General features: G+C 40.6%; 1 protein-coding gene across 1 annotated transcript; it reads left to right on the top strand.

The window, feature by feature from the left end:
* The first annotated feature begins 659 nt into the window (after window positions 1–659).
* On the top strand, window positions 660–12,195 carry nfs1 (NFS1 cysteine desulfurase). The gene is made up of 13 exons (XM_034082988.2): window positions 660–1,006; window positions 1,794–1,855; window positions 2,831–2,947; window positions 3,789–3,872; window positions 4,333–4,485; window positions 4,567–4,660; window positions 5,230–5,364; window positions 5,800–5,957; window positions 6,744–6,849; window positions 7,028–7,109; window positions 7,451–7,534; window positions 7,845–7,934; window positions 10,683–12,195. Exons 1-13 carry the CDS (start codon window positions 910–912, stop codon window positions 10,744–10,746), a joined length of 1,326 nt encoding a protein of 441 aa, XP_033938879.1. The 5' UTR covers window positions 660–909; the 3' UTR covers window positions 10,747–12,195.
* The last annotated feature ends 401 nt before the right edge of the window (window positions 12,196–12,596 follow it).

Genomic DNA, 12,596 nt, shown 5'->3' with positions numbered 1-12,596 from the left:
TGCAACAGCAACACCGAGCTGCGTCAAGCTGCAGAGAGTCACAGGATCAAGCTGCAGAGGACAAAGGCAAACTAAAGAAAGTAAAATAGTTTCAATAATGTAATGTAATTTTATTTGTGTTTTATTAATGAACAATTCGTCTGCAAACTGAGAACAATAAAGAACCCGATACAAAACATTTAAATATCGAATGGCAAACAAGAGTTATCACAAAATAAATGAAAAATAGTATTTTATGTTACACCGTTTGAGTAAAAAACATACAGTCTATGGTAAAAAACATACTTCTTTTGAGCATTTACCTAAAGAGTATTTAAAAAAAAAAAATGGATAGGATACTGCCACTAGCCATCATAGTTAGTATGTTTTGATAAGTCTGGCGTCTCGTCTGATGCACATCATGCACTTGCAATGTTTTGTCTTCATATGGTTTTCCAACTTTTTTTAATTCAACTCCATTAATATCGGTTTATATATATCTTAATTTAAACTATTATGTAATCTCTATATTCATCTGTTCTAATTATATCTTTAAGCTGCCGTAGTAACCACATTTCCTCTGCATCAACAACCGTGCAAACTATTTTGTATCACATACCTTTTTTAAGTGATAAAACGTTTTATTTTGAAAGTCATTACAGGAAGGGCTAGTTGTTATCATGTCTACCTTGACAGCGATTCATAGCAAAACATGCATATAAACTAAAACGGGACAACGTTTCTCAAACTAAACCAAACTTCTCTCACGTTTAACATTTATTCTTGAATCGTGAAACCATCCGTTTCTTCCACGTAAACCAGGAGGTCATACGGGTTAAAACCGGTGTACTCCAGTGCTGTGTTCACGGTCAGCGTGTTGTTGTTACCGGAGGTCAGCGTGTTTCCAGCTGAAACCAACCCACCGTCCAGATGCTTTCCCAGGGCAGGACTGTCACCTCGCTGCTGCTCAGGCCAGCCTCCAGGCTCCCTCTCTGGCTGGGAAGAGCCGCCAGCTCTCAACCGAAAGGTAAGAGCACGTTAGCTGATTATTAGAGCCACATAGCAGCTAACATTCAAATAATCCAAAAGTGACGCAGTTGAGTACTTCACAACATATAACTGAACGTTATGTGATCACTGCTTTTAAGGTGAGAAGAAGGCCTTACAAATGCAAAATGACTTCAAAACAACAGTTCCTCGAGAATAAGTTGAATGACAGAAAATTAATTGACAGAAATGTTTACACGTAATATCATATTTTTAGTCATTTAAAATAAAATGAGTATAACTTTATTCATCCTGAAATAGCGTATTGGGCCAAAGCTTGCTCAACATTTTAAGCCTAACCAATACAAGAGTAATGAATAAAAGGTGTACGAGAAGTAATACAAACACCAAATGTAATGAAATAATAAAGTTGAAATAGTTAAGTAATGGTGACCTGACTGTTATCCAATGCAGTGTTTTGGTCCAGGATCTGCAGATCAGTTTAAACGGTTGACTGTGAAAAACAGCTGGCTGTCGTTTGGTGTTGAAATGTAATGGATTATCATTATTTATAACTAAATCAAATACAATAAATGAACACTTACCAAATACATTGTTCATGATTATGATGGTATGACTATTTAGTTACTATTTTATTTATTTATTTATTTTTAAAGGGTGACAACGTTTTAAAAGCTGACACCATAACTGAATTACTTTTGTTTACCTTTTTAAATGTTGTTACATTTCACATGAATTCTATTATTTTATTAATGATGTTGTATAGGCATTTTTAATGAGTTTTTATTTTTATTTTTGTGCTGTAGATTTGATGGAGAAAGATGAGCTGCGCCCGCTCTACATGGACTTCCAGGCAACCACACCCATGGTAACTGCTACCAATCATATTGTCTTGGTCACAAGGTCATCGGAGGACGCCCGATGAGTAACTGACCCTAATGCCCCTTTCACACCAACGCGGTTCCATGACCGGTTCGGAGCTAGAGCCTGATAAGCACCGGTTTTTCCTGTTCACACCGCAGCGGAGCCGGGTCTTTGCCCCGAGTCTTTGCCCCGAAAACCGGTTTTTACCAAGCTGCAAGCTCCAAAAAATTGTCGGCCTAGAAGCAAGAACCGCATACGTCGGAGGCGGGATCAACCTGGCAAATAAAAGTTGTAGCAAGCCGTAGCGCTGAGCAAAATGACTTTAACGCAACCACACACTTTATAAAGTCAGGCAACACTAACCAGGCTTAGTGTGATTCTATATCGGATGGAATCAATACATGCAAAACAGCGGGCAGCGGTCGGTAAATGCCGCTGAACCACATTAATAAACAATTAACCACGGCACTCCGGAGAAAAGTACAAGGGTTGAGAAGTAGTTATTTAATTTAATCTGGCTTCGTATGATTAAAAGCAACATTGTTGTTATTGTGAGAGCCGTTGGGAAGAAAATCAGCAACGTAAACGGTGACGTCATGACGCAGCCGCGGCAGCACCAGTCGGGCTCTGGGCGGTGTTTTATAACGGCGGTTGAAAAGAAAAGCTGGTTCCGAACCAGAAGAGTGCAAGCACAGAGCTAGAACGGGAACCGCGTTGGTGTGAAAGGGGCCTAACTGCCACTTTTGACTTATTATTTTTATATATATATTTAGATTTTATTACACATTTTTCAAGAAGGACACACAATACAATCATAGACATACTGTAGCTATCAAAAAGACAAGACAAACAAATGACATGTTACAGTGTTGCTTTATTGTATGCATGTGCCTCAATTTAATACATAGTGTTACCATACATGCATGCACTTGATCTTGCATCAATACATGACTTTTTACACATGTATTTGTTTGGGTAGGACCCCCGGGTGCTGGACGCCATGTTGCCCTTCCAGGTCAATTACTACGGTAACCCTCACTCCAAAACACACGCCTTTGGATGGGAGAGCGAGAATGCCATGGAGAAAGCCAGGAAGGTAGGGATTAGAGAAACAATCAAGTTATACAAAAACAGAAAAAAAGGTTTTCAAAAAGCTCTAGTAAATGTCTACCCATTATATAATCATCTGCTGCAGGAATGAGTCCTGAATCCAGGAAATGACTCGGCAGTTTTACATTTCGGGTTCCTTCATCTCAAAATAAATGTTTTTTTAATAGGATTTTGGTAAGATGCCTGAAACACGGTCTGCGGTAAACACATGCTTAGATGACTCCATACAACGCGTTAAATTACTAAATGAAATGTCTGTAAATGCCACTTATGAAGCTTTTATTTAAAAGTGATGGCTAAATGAGACTTAAGAGGTTTACCGGCTGTTACAGTCTTTTTGTGTTTTTATTTGTGATCTGGCAAACTATGAAGAAAGGAATTTGTAGAAAAGGTTAAGCAAGCAAAGTCTGTAGGCTAGTGGTGGTGACTTAGGTCAAAGGGCCATTGTGTAGTTTGTATAGCTTAACTAAAGTTATTTTACTTTTTTTATTTTCAAGTGGTTTTAATCATGAGGATTATCTCTCTAGTATTAAACAATAACTGCATTTTGGTTGAGCAAACCAGGATAATTCTAAGTGCCAGGTTGGCCAAAAAATGTATCATCCCTGCATCACTTGGTTCTTTTATAAATACTTTGTAACCTGTTTCTGATTCTGAACAATTTGTGCTCATAACAATACACTGTCTAGTATGGTGTAAACCATTATTTGCTTTTACATTTTTGTATGTTTATTTGTTACGTAAAATGTGTACTTAGTTGTGTATATAATTTGATTAACTCTGAATTGGAGAGAAACTGACTGTGTGTTTTCTCTCTCGTCGAGCAGCAGGTGGCTGATCTGATTGGAGCAGATCCCAGAGAGATCATCTTCACCAGCGGAGCCACTGAGTCCAACAACATGGCCATCAAGGTCTCACTCAGCTCCTCCTCTTCATCACTCCGTCTCGCTTTTGGTCACAATAGCTCTCTGAGCTTTGCTATATTTTCTCTGCACTGTGGTGCATTTTTTTTTTAAACAAACAAAACATTATTGAGAAAGGAAAACAAAGATTTTGGTTGCTAACAGGAAAGTTCAGTTCAACTGTCAGCCCTTTTGTGGAGCAGTGTATACTCATGACAGAGAAGATGAAATAAAACTGAGGCAGGACACAAACCATTTAAAAAAATAAAAATAATAATAGTTTTCACAAATGTCGACTCCCTTGCCCTGCGTCCCCTCGATTAGTTCACTTTTAATATATTTCTAAATTAATAGAATAGGCTTCTACTCGAATGTGTGATACCTGCTTTTGGAGTACAGTGAAAAACAACACTGAGTTTTAGCCCAGTCTTTAGAGTCAGTGCTAACCCTGCCTCTTCCTCTCCTGCAGGGAGTGGCACGGTTCTACAAGGCCAAGAAGCGTCATGTGATCACCACGCAGACGGAGCATAAATGTGTTCTGGACTCTTGTCGCGTCCTGGAGTCTGAAGGATTCAGCATCACCTACCTGCCAGTCCAGTCGAACGGACTGGTGGACCTGGAGGTGAACACAGAGTAAACATACACAGCGAGTACAGACAAGATGCACAAGTCATTGTTTCTATAAAAAACTGTGTGTGTACAGCTGTTGGAGGCCTCCATCCGTCCCGACACCTCTCTGCTCTCGGTGATGACCATCAACAACGAGATCGGAGTCTATCAGCCCATGAAGGAGATTGGTAAGCATGGCAGCACGTTATCCGCTCCACACATTGGGCAGGAATCACATTTTAGAATGACCACATAGTGTTTCACCTATGACCCAGCCAGGTTGAGATCCAACATTCAATAACATTGGGCACAGCAGACACCTCCATTTGTTCTTGAAGAGGTGCAGCATTGATAAGTCACAAAGTCATTAGACAGTAGTCCATAATTGTTGTTGTTTCATAGTGCAAAGGTATTACTCAAAACTAAAATGGGCATGCACAAATTGCGGTCATAATTTCCCAAATACTCAATTTTACAAATAATAAATCTATATCTGCATAACACTTTCATACACAGAATGCAGCTGAAACTGGACGCAAATACGAAGTAACCAGAGTTTTAAAATATATTGATACATTTGCACCCAAGAAAGCGTTTTCAAATATTTACGTCTTAAACTGTTTTTTTTTTGTGTGTTTTAAAGGCCCAACGTAGAGGAGAGGAATCATATAGATCCTTCATCAGATTCCTGTACTTACGTTTTTAAGTGTTCTAATCGAAACTGTTAAATAATTAATCTGTACTCTTTCTGCCACAGGTCGGATTTGTCGCTCTAAGGGAATCTTCCTCCACACTGACGCCGCTCAGGCTGTTGGGAAGATTCCCCTCGACGTCACAGACAACAAGATTGATCTGATGTCCATCAGCGGCCACAAGCTCTACGGCCCCAAAGGTTAGCCGTAGCATTGGTCTAGATATGCTTTAACTGTTATCTCATTGGACAGTCTATTACAGCAGCTCATTGCATCAATGTGGCAGTTCACAGTGCTTTCCAATTGCATACAACTTGAAATGTGAAATGGCTGACACTGTTGAAGCTGATGCAATGCAGATGCAATCCAAATACTGAGAGAAAGTGAAAGTGCCAAAGGAAGCTCAAGTTTCAATTTGAGTGCAAACGCTGTCAAGTGTTGACAATATTTGAAGAGATTTAAGCAGTGTATAAAATGTCATTGACGTGTAACAGGTGAAAGCAGTTATAGTGAAATTGAAAGTAAGTAAAACATGTTCTTAAAGAGTAAGCAGCATGGGAGGCAAGTTGTGATGATTGTGGTGCTTTCAGTGGACCTGCTTTGAAGTTACATTGCCAGTATGTGTGTGTATACAGGTATTGGTGCTTTGTACGTGCGTCGGCGTCCCCGAGTGCGTATGGAGCCGCTGCAGAACGGGGGCGGGCAGGAGAGGGGGCTGCGCTCCGGCACCGTCCCCACCCCTCTGGCTGTTGGGCTGGGAGCCGCCTGCAGCATCGCACAGCAGGAGATGGAGGTATACAAGCATACCTGAACACCCTTTCTCAATTCAAATGTTCAGACCAACTGAGATCCGTCTGTCCACCGCATGTACACACACACGCACCTACACACTGTACAACACACTCCTACACACTGTACAACACACTCCTACACACTGTACAACACACGCCTACACACTGTACAACACACGCCTACACACTGTACAACACACACCTGCAGCTCCTACAACATATAATATATATCAGGCTACAGCCGTTGTGTATTTTATTATGTGAAGCACTATATGGTTTTAGAAAGATATCTATCTTGTTGTATATATCTACTAAAGCCTACAAATAGAGTAATTTAGGCCTGTTTTATATATTATTGAGGGATGTATATTATACTCACTGTTCTGCTTTCTGCACTGACCTCAGCAGCTGTTCTCACTGTAAACATCGTGTCGTGATTAAAGCAGTTCTATTAAAAACATAAGTAGCTTAATATCAGTGGATGCCGTATGCAGAGCTGTCATTGGCTTAGATAAGTCCAGCTGTGCGTCACGCCTCCTTTTAAACATCACTGTTGCCTGAAAGACATCCCCGGAGGATACATCAGTGTATCCTCAGTTATAGCTCCTCCAGAGAGCCTCCTCGATGCTCGATGTGCATTTAGAGAAATTAGATGTCCTTCAACATGGCGCGCTGAAATCGATTTCCGGGTCACTACCCGAGGAGGCTGAAGCTTGACGATTGAGAAAGGGCTATTGAGGAAAGTGTTTCCAAACATCCTGGTAATAAATGTGTGTGTTTCTGTGCAGTATGACCACCACAGAGTATCCATGCTGGCTAATCGTCTGATCCAAAAAATCATGTCCGAGCTTCCTGATGTGATCATGAATGGAGATGCAGAACAACGCTACCCCGGTAAACACACAGAAGTGAAACTCACCACTGTGACATGCTTGAATTTCAGAATACATGAGTTTGAAAGTGCTTGAACCAAAAGTCAGAGGTTATGTTGACATGTGATGTCGACAAAAATGTTCTTATTCCAGTAGTCAAGCGACATGACTGTTTCTGACTGTTTGTCTTTGTGTTTCAGGCTGTGTCAACCTGTCCTTTGCCTATGTGGAGGGAGAGAGTCTTCTGATGGCGCTGAAGGATATCGCTCTGTCTTCTGGGAGGTCAGACACACACTTTATATAATGAGAAGATTCTTAGAAATGTAACTTTACCCGTTTAGTTTTTGACCATTGTGTTTTTGGATGCTTATGTATGTGTGCATAATTATTGTCCCATCAAAAGCTGCCATGATTAATCAACCAATTGATTAGTCAATCAACAAAACAAATGGTATTAATCAGACGCATTTTATTAAAATGTGTGCAACAATGGCAGATAATGCAACTTTTTTTTGCCTCTAAAACAATGTATTTTGGTAAGAAACACACTTGTTGACGAGTGAAACTCCACAGCACGAAGTGAAAACATATACAAAAATGAATGATTGTTTGTGTTCTCACAGCGCTTGTACGTCAGCGTCTCTGGAGCCGTCGTACGTCCTCAGAGCGATCGGAACGGATGAAGAACTCGCCCACTCCTCCATCAGGTACAAAGGCTGACATCATCACCGTATTATGTATTGCCAGAAGAATTAGAATAGAGTAAAAATGTAGAGTAAAAAAAATCTTAATCCAGAAAAATGACCCTGTTCATAATTCCATATCATTGTTTTGTGGAACATTTTTTGAAAAGCAGAGATTTATGGACAAAAATGCATTTTTTTTTTAATTTTAATCTCAAAGACTAAAACATTTGTCTGAACATCAGCAATTAGAGGTGATTTTCTGTTCTTTGGTTTGACTTCAGATGAATGATTTGGAGTTTAATGTAAACGTGTGTGTGTGTGTGTGTGTTAGGTTTGGTATTGGCAGGTTCACCACAGAAGAAGAGGTGGACTACACAGCGAAGAAATGTATTCACCAGGTCAACAGGCTCAGAGAGATGAGGTGAGTTCAACTGCATCTGTGTTTTTTTCTAACACAGATTATTCCGCTAGTTCGGTCATCATCGATTCAATCGGTAAAAATAACTCTCCAAAGTTATATCAAATAAAAGGGTCACAGTCAGTCAAAAGAAGACTAACGGAAAGAAACATGGGCAGTCAAACTATCTCACTGGTTAGTGTGGAGGGAAACTGATAAATGATTCATGGTCAAAGTTTGTCTTTTGTTATATTTAATAAAGAAAGTCAATATACAAGTGAAATAGATCTCAAATGCAGGAACAGAGTAACATCATCATCCTCAGAGGATAAAGAAGTTCTGCACCCCGAACACAGCTTACAGTCCCACTATATACTCATGAAAGGAAACAGCCAACTGGTCCTACATCCCATCATTAAACCATAAAACCCCCTTGTCCTCAACCATTTTCAAATCCACCTTTCACACTTCCTTTTGCCCTCCTGAAATGTAAATTCTTAAAACATGTCTCTGTTAAACACAAACAAGACTAAACCGAAGGAGTGGCAGACCGGGGTGGTGGTTCCCCTTTTACTCTAAGGTACTCGAAAGGAGGGTCAGGCCGATTGTCGAACCTCAGATTGAGGAGGAACAATGCGGATTCCGTCCTGGGGCAAGGATCCTGGAGGGGGCCTGGGAGTACGCTTATCCGGTCTACATGTGTTTTGTAGACTTGGAGAAGGCGTATGACCGAGTTCCCAGGGAGTTACTGTGGGAGGTGCTGCGGGAGTATGGGGTGAGGGGGTCTCTACTCAGGGCCATCCAATCTCTGTACTCCCAAAGCGAGAGCTGTGTCCGGGTCCTCGGCAGTAAGTCGGACCCATTTCCGGTGAGGGTTGGCCTCCGCCAGGGCTGCGCTTTGTCACCAATCCTGTTTGTAATATACATGGATCGGATTTCGAGGCGTAGTCGTGGGGGGGGGGGTCTGCAGTTCGGTGGACTAAGGATTGCACCACTGCTTTTTGCAGATGATGTGGTTCTAATGGCTTCATCGGTCTGCGACCTTCAGCACTCACTGGATCGGTTCGCAACCGAGTGTGAAGCGGCTGGGATGAGGATCAGCACCTCCAAATCTGAGGCCATGGTTCTCAGCAGGAAACCGATGGACTGTCCACTCCAAGTAGGGAATGAGTCCTTACCCCAAGTGAAGGAGTTCAAGTATCTCGGGGTCTTGTTCTCGAGTGAGGGAACAATGGAGCGTGAGATAGGCCGGAGCGGCACTGCAGTCGCTTTACCGCACCGTTGTCTACCGGGCCATTTTCGTTCCTACCCTCACCTATGGTCATGAAGGATGGGTCATGACCGAAAGAACCAGATCGTGGATACAAGCGGCCGAGATGGGTTTCCTCCGCCGGGTGGCTGGTGTCTCCCTTAGGGATAAGGTGAGAAGTTCGGTCATCAGGAAGGGACTCGGAGTTGAGCCGCTCCTCCTTCGTGTCGAAAGGAGCCAGTTGAGGTGGTTCGGGCACCTAGTTAGGATGCCACCTGGGCGCCTCCCTAGGGAGGTGTTCCAGGCACGTCCAGCTGGGAAGAGACCAAGGGGTAGACCTAGGACCAGGTGGAGGGATGATATCTCTTCGCTGGCCTGGGAGCGCCTTGGGATCCCCCAGTCAGAGCTGGTTGATGTCGCCAGGGAAAAGAAAGTTTGGGGCTCTCTGCTGGAACTGCTACCCCCGCGACCCGACCACGGATAAGCGGGAGAAGATGGATGGATGAAGACTAAAAATACAATTTAACAGAGTTGAAGGCAATCGGAGTATGACTATGTTTTAAATGATTATATGATAATTTGACAAGACGGTTAGAAACATCTTTTTGGTTAGACAAACATACAGTTTTTGTAAGAGATCAATGGTAAAAGGTCAAATGTACCTACCTTACTTTGCTTTATTGTCCCCCAGAGAAAAATGTGCATTGCAGTCACATCGAACCTAGAACAAACGGATACATAGGCAGAAGTAATGTACAAAGAAAAACGAATCAAATACATAACGTGAGTGTGCAATCACAAAAAACATCACAATCAGACCCAGATGTTACATATATACTTATCATCTGTTGGGTCTATGTGAACATTTATGTTTTGGTGGCCTGAGTAATAAATAATGTCTCTCAAATGCTTTGGACAAGGTTCAACACTGGCTGAACAACATTTGCTTACAGTTAAATGTAAAAAAAAAAACAGTATGCATGATGTTCAGCAAACGACCAGTCAAAATCGAAGAATTAGAAATTGCTCTCTTACAGAAGATACAAGACCGATGAGGCAGATTAGCACCAAAAATATTAGTTTCAACCTATTTATGTCGCCTGTTGAGAGATTAACAAACCAAGTAGTGATGAGTAAACGACCATGGAGAGATAAGAACACTAGGAGTTTATAATACATAAATACAGTCAACTTTTTGAGAAGAATTGCAAAGAGTATCCTGTGCGAGTGGGGATCATTTTTAAATAATCGGTTTAGAAAGAGATGGTTTCAGGTCGGTCTGACTGCTTGTGTTTCTTGATCCGGCTTTTTAGTGTCAGCATTTGTACCCAGAAGTCGGAAATTAACTTGGTGGGAAAAATATGACTATAGCTGATAGAAATTATGGATAAAACTGTGAAGTTGTTATTATACTGACTCATACATGATGCATACATTTGTTCCCGTTTCTCTGTCTGGGTCTTTCTTTGTCAATGGAGATAAAAGTTGTAATGTGTTTTAATATTATTATCTCTTTCTGTCAGTCCTCTGTGGGAGATGGTTCAAGAAGGCATCGATCTAAAGAGCATCAAGTGGACGCAGCACTAGACTCCTCCCACTTCCTGTTTATTTCCTGGCAGACGTTGATGGCAATTGATTTCCAGGGAAATCTGGGAATGCACTAGCTTTCCTTCCCATACACAAACACGCACAAACTTCCTGTCCGACTTGAAGTCTGTTTGTACCTTGTAGCTCTGTGGCTGCGTAGAAATACCTCTCGTTGCTGTCAGAAGATGTTATTTTTTGGAGAGTTTGTGGCAGCCTCTGCTTGTTGTGTGTCGTTCTGAGTCCTGTATCGCAAAGTCTGTTATCTTGTCTGGCTCTCTTTGGGATACCTAGCTTCACTTTCAGTTATCTCTGGGTTTCATAACCCAGCTGTGAGCATGTTGAAATTAAGAAAACCACCTACTTACAGCCTGTTAAATGAAATCAAAACCATGAAGTCATCGATATAACATTAGACAATAGAATAAAAAAAACGGACACATACATAAGCCATGTGAGTTGAGACAAATACGTAGTCAGAACAACACTTGAAATGCAACCAACTAATAAGCGTTATTAAGCCTTGCCAAAAAAATAACATGAAACCAGTGAGAAAATAATTAAGTCCAACAGTTGACTGTAAAAAAAAGAGAAAAGAAAACACCAATAAAGGAAATGAGAATACAATTAAAATGATGACTGCCGACCAGAATATGGAGGCAGCAGCATGTGGTTTTTCAGTGAGGTAAACTATATAATGGCTAGAATCAATTAAGAAGCTGTTGATGGATTAATATTACAATTATGAAAGGAAGGCTGTGTTTATCATTGTGGGACTCTGCTTGTTCCCCATTTTTCCTGTAATGTGATTGCTCGGTTTTGATCTACTTGAAGTGAACTTGCTCTAAGGTCAGTTAGCAGTGCAGGCCATGTTAGGAAAAGGGATCTCACCTGATTGTGAGCCAGTTTTGTTACACAAGAAACGTCAGGTAGACAGCTGCCTCGCTTTGTGATACAGGCTCTTGAAAAGGTGTTAAGCAGAAATACAATAGGAACGATGATGGGCTGTGTACTTCAGTGAGGCTGGGGTCTAACTGAACCGTCAGGACAGAAATGTACTGAGCTGTCTAAATATGTAATGCTTCGCTTGTTATTTTTTTAGTCAAGAATATATATGATGATTCACATATTGTCTCCTGCTCTGTTCTCCTGTAATAGACTCCTCCTTGTCTCAGAACTCAAATTACAGTGATTTTATAATTAGTTTTTTCCAGTATTAAATAAAAAGTGTCGTTATGTAAGTTTATCAGCAGTCTTCACAGTGTTAGGAGCTGCAATTTGATGTTGTGTTAATATCTGGAACACTCTACAAGACTCTAGTCTTACATTTTCTTCAACTGATTTTTGAGAAACAATGACAGAAACACAGATTAATTAGTATGGTTGTAATGGGAATCTGTAGGTGATCCTGAAAGTATACAACCAAACTGGATTAAAAAGGATTTTAAAAGACTTGTATTGTGTTACTGAAATATTTCAACTCTGTCTACTGTCTTCTAGTGTTACTCTCATCATATACATTATTTTCCAATAAAGTTCTGCTTTTTGGTTATGCAATAAACTTTTGTTTTATTTGTATCGGGGTGTTACATACTTACATCCATTACTGAGGGGTATTTGGTCTGGATAACAAGAATCCTGATAAACACAATAAAAAACAATAGGGACAATAATGCATAAAATACAATAAATCTTTGTAAATAGCACATGCTTTATTAATAATACTACATAAGTTGTATGTGTTGTTACATATCAATGTATCACTACAGACCCATAATCATAAGCAGAAGCAATTACCTCTGTTTTAACTCTATTTATTTCACTTCATAATATACAACTATGTAGTTGTTATA

Source organism: Pseudochaenichthys georgianus, chromosome 5 (assembly GCF_902827115.2).
Source record: "Pseudochaenichthys georgianus chromosome 5, fPseGeo1.2, whole genome shotgun sequence".
In the NCBI taxonomy this organism is placed as follows: Eukaryota; Metazoa; Chordata; class Actinopteri; order Perciformes; family Channichthyidae; genus Pseudochaenichthys; species Pseudochaenichthys georgianus.
The sequence above is the reverse complement of the archived record's forward strand: the minus strand, read 5'-3'. Positions and strand labels throughout refer to the sequence as shown.

Excerpts from the sequence above, each read along its gene's own strand:
- nfs1 (XM_034082988.2), top strand. The coding sequence starts at position 910 with ATGCTTTCCCAGGGCAGGACTGTCACCTCGCTGCTGCTCAGGCCAGCC. Across the intron at positions 5,958-6,743 it reads TCGCACAGCAGGAGATGGAG|TATGACCACCACAGAGTATC; the intron begins GTATACAAGCAT and ends GTTTCTGTGCAG. Across the intron at positions 6,850-7,027 it reads TGCAGAACAACGCTACCCCG|GCTGTGTCAACCTGTCCTTT; the intron begins GTAAACACACAG and ends TTTGTGTTTCAG.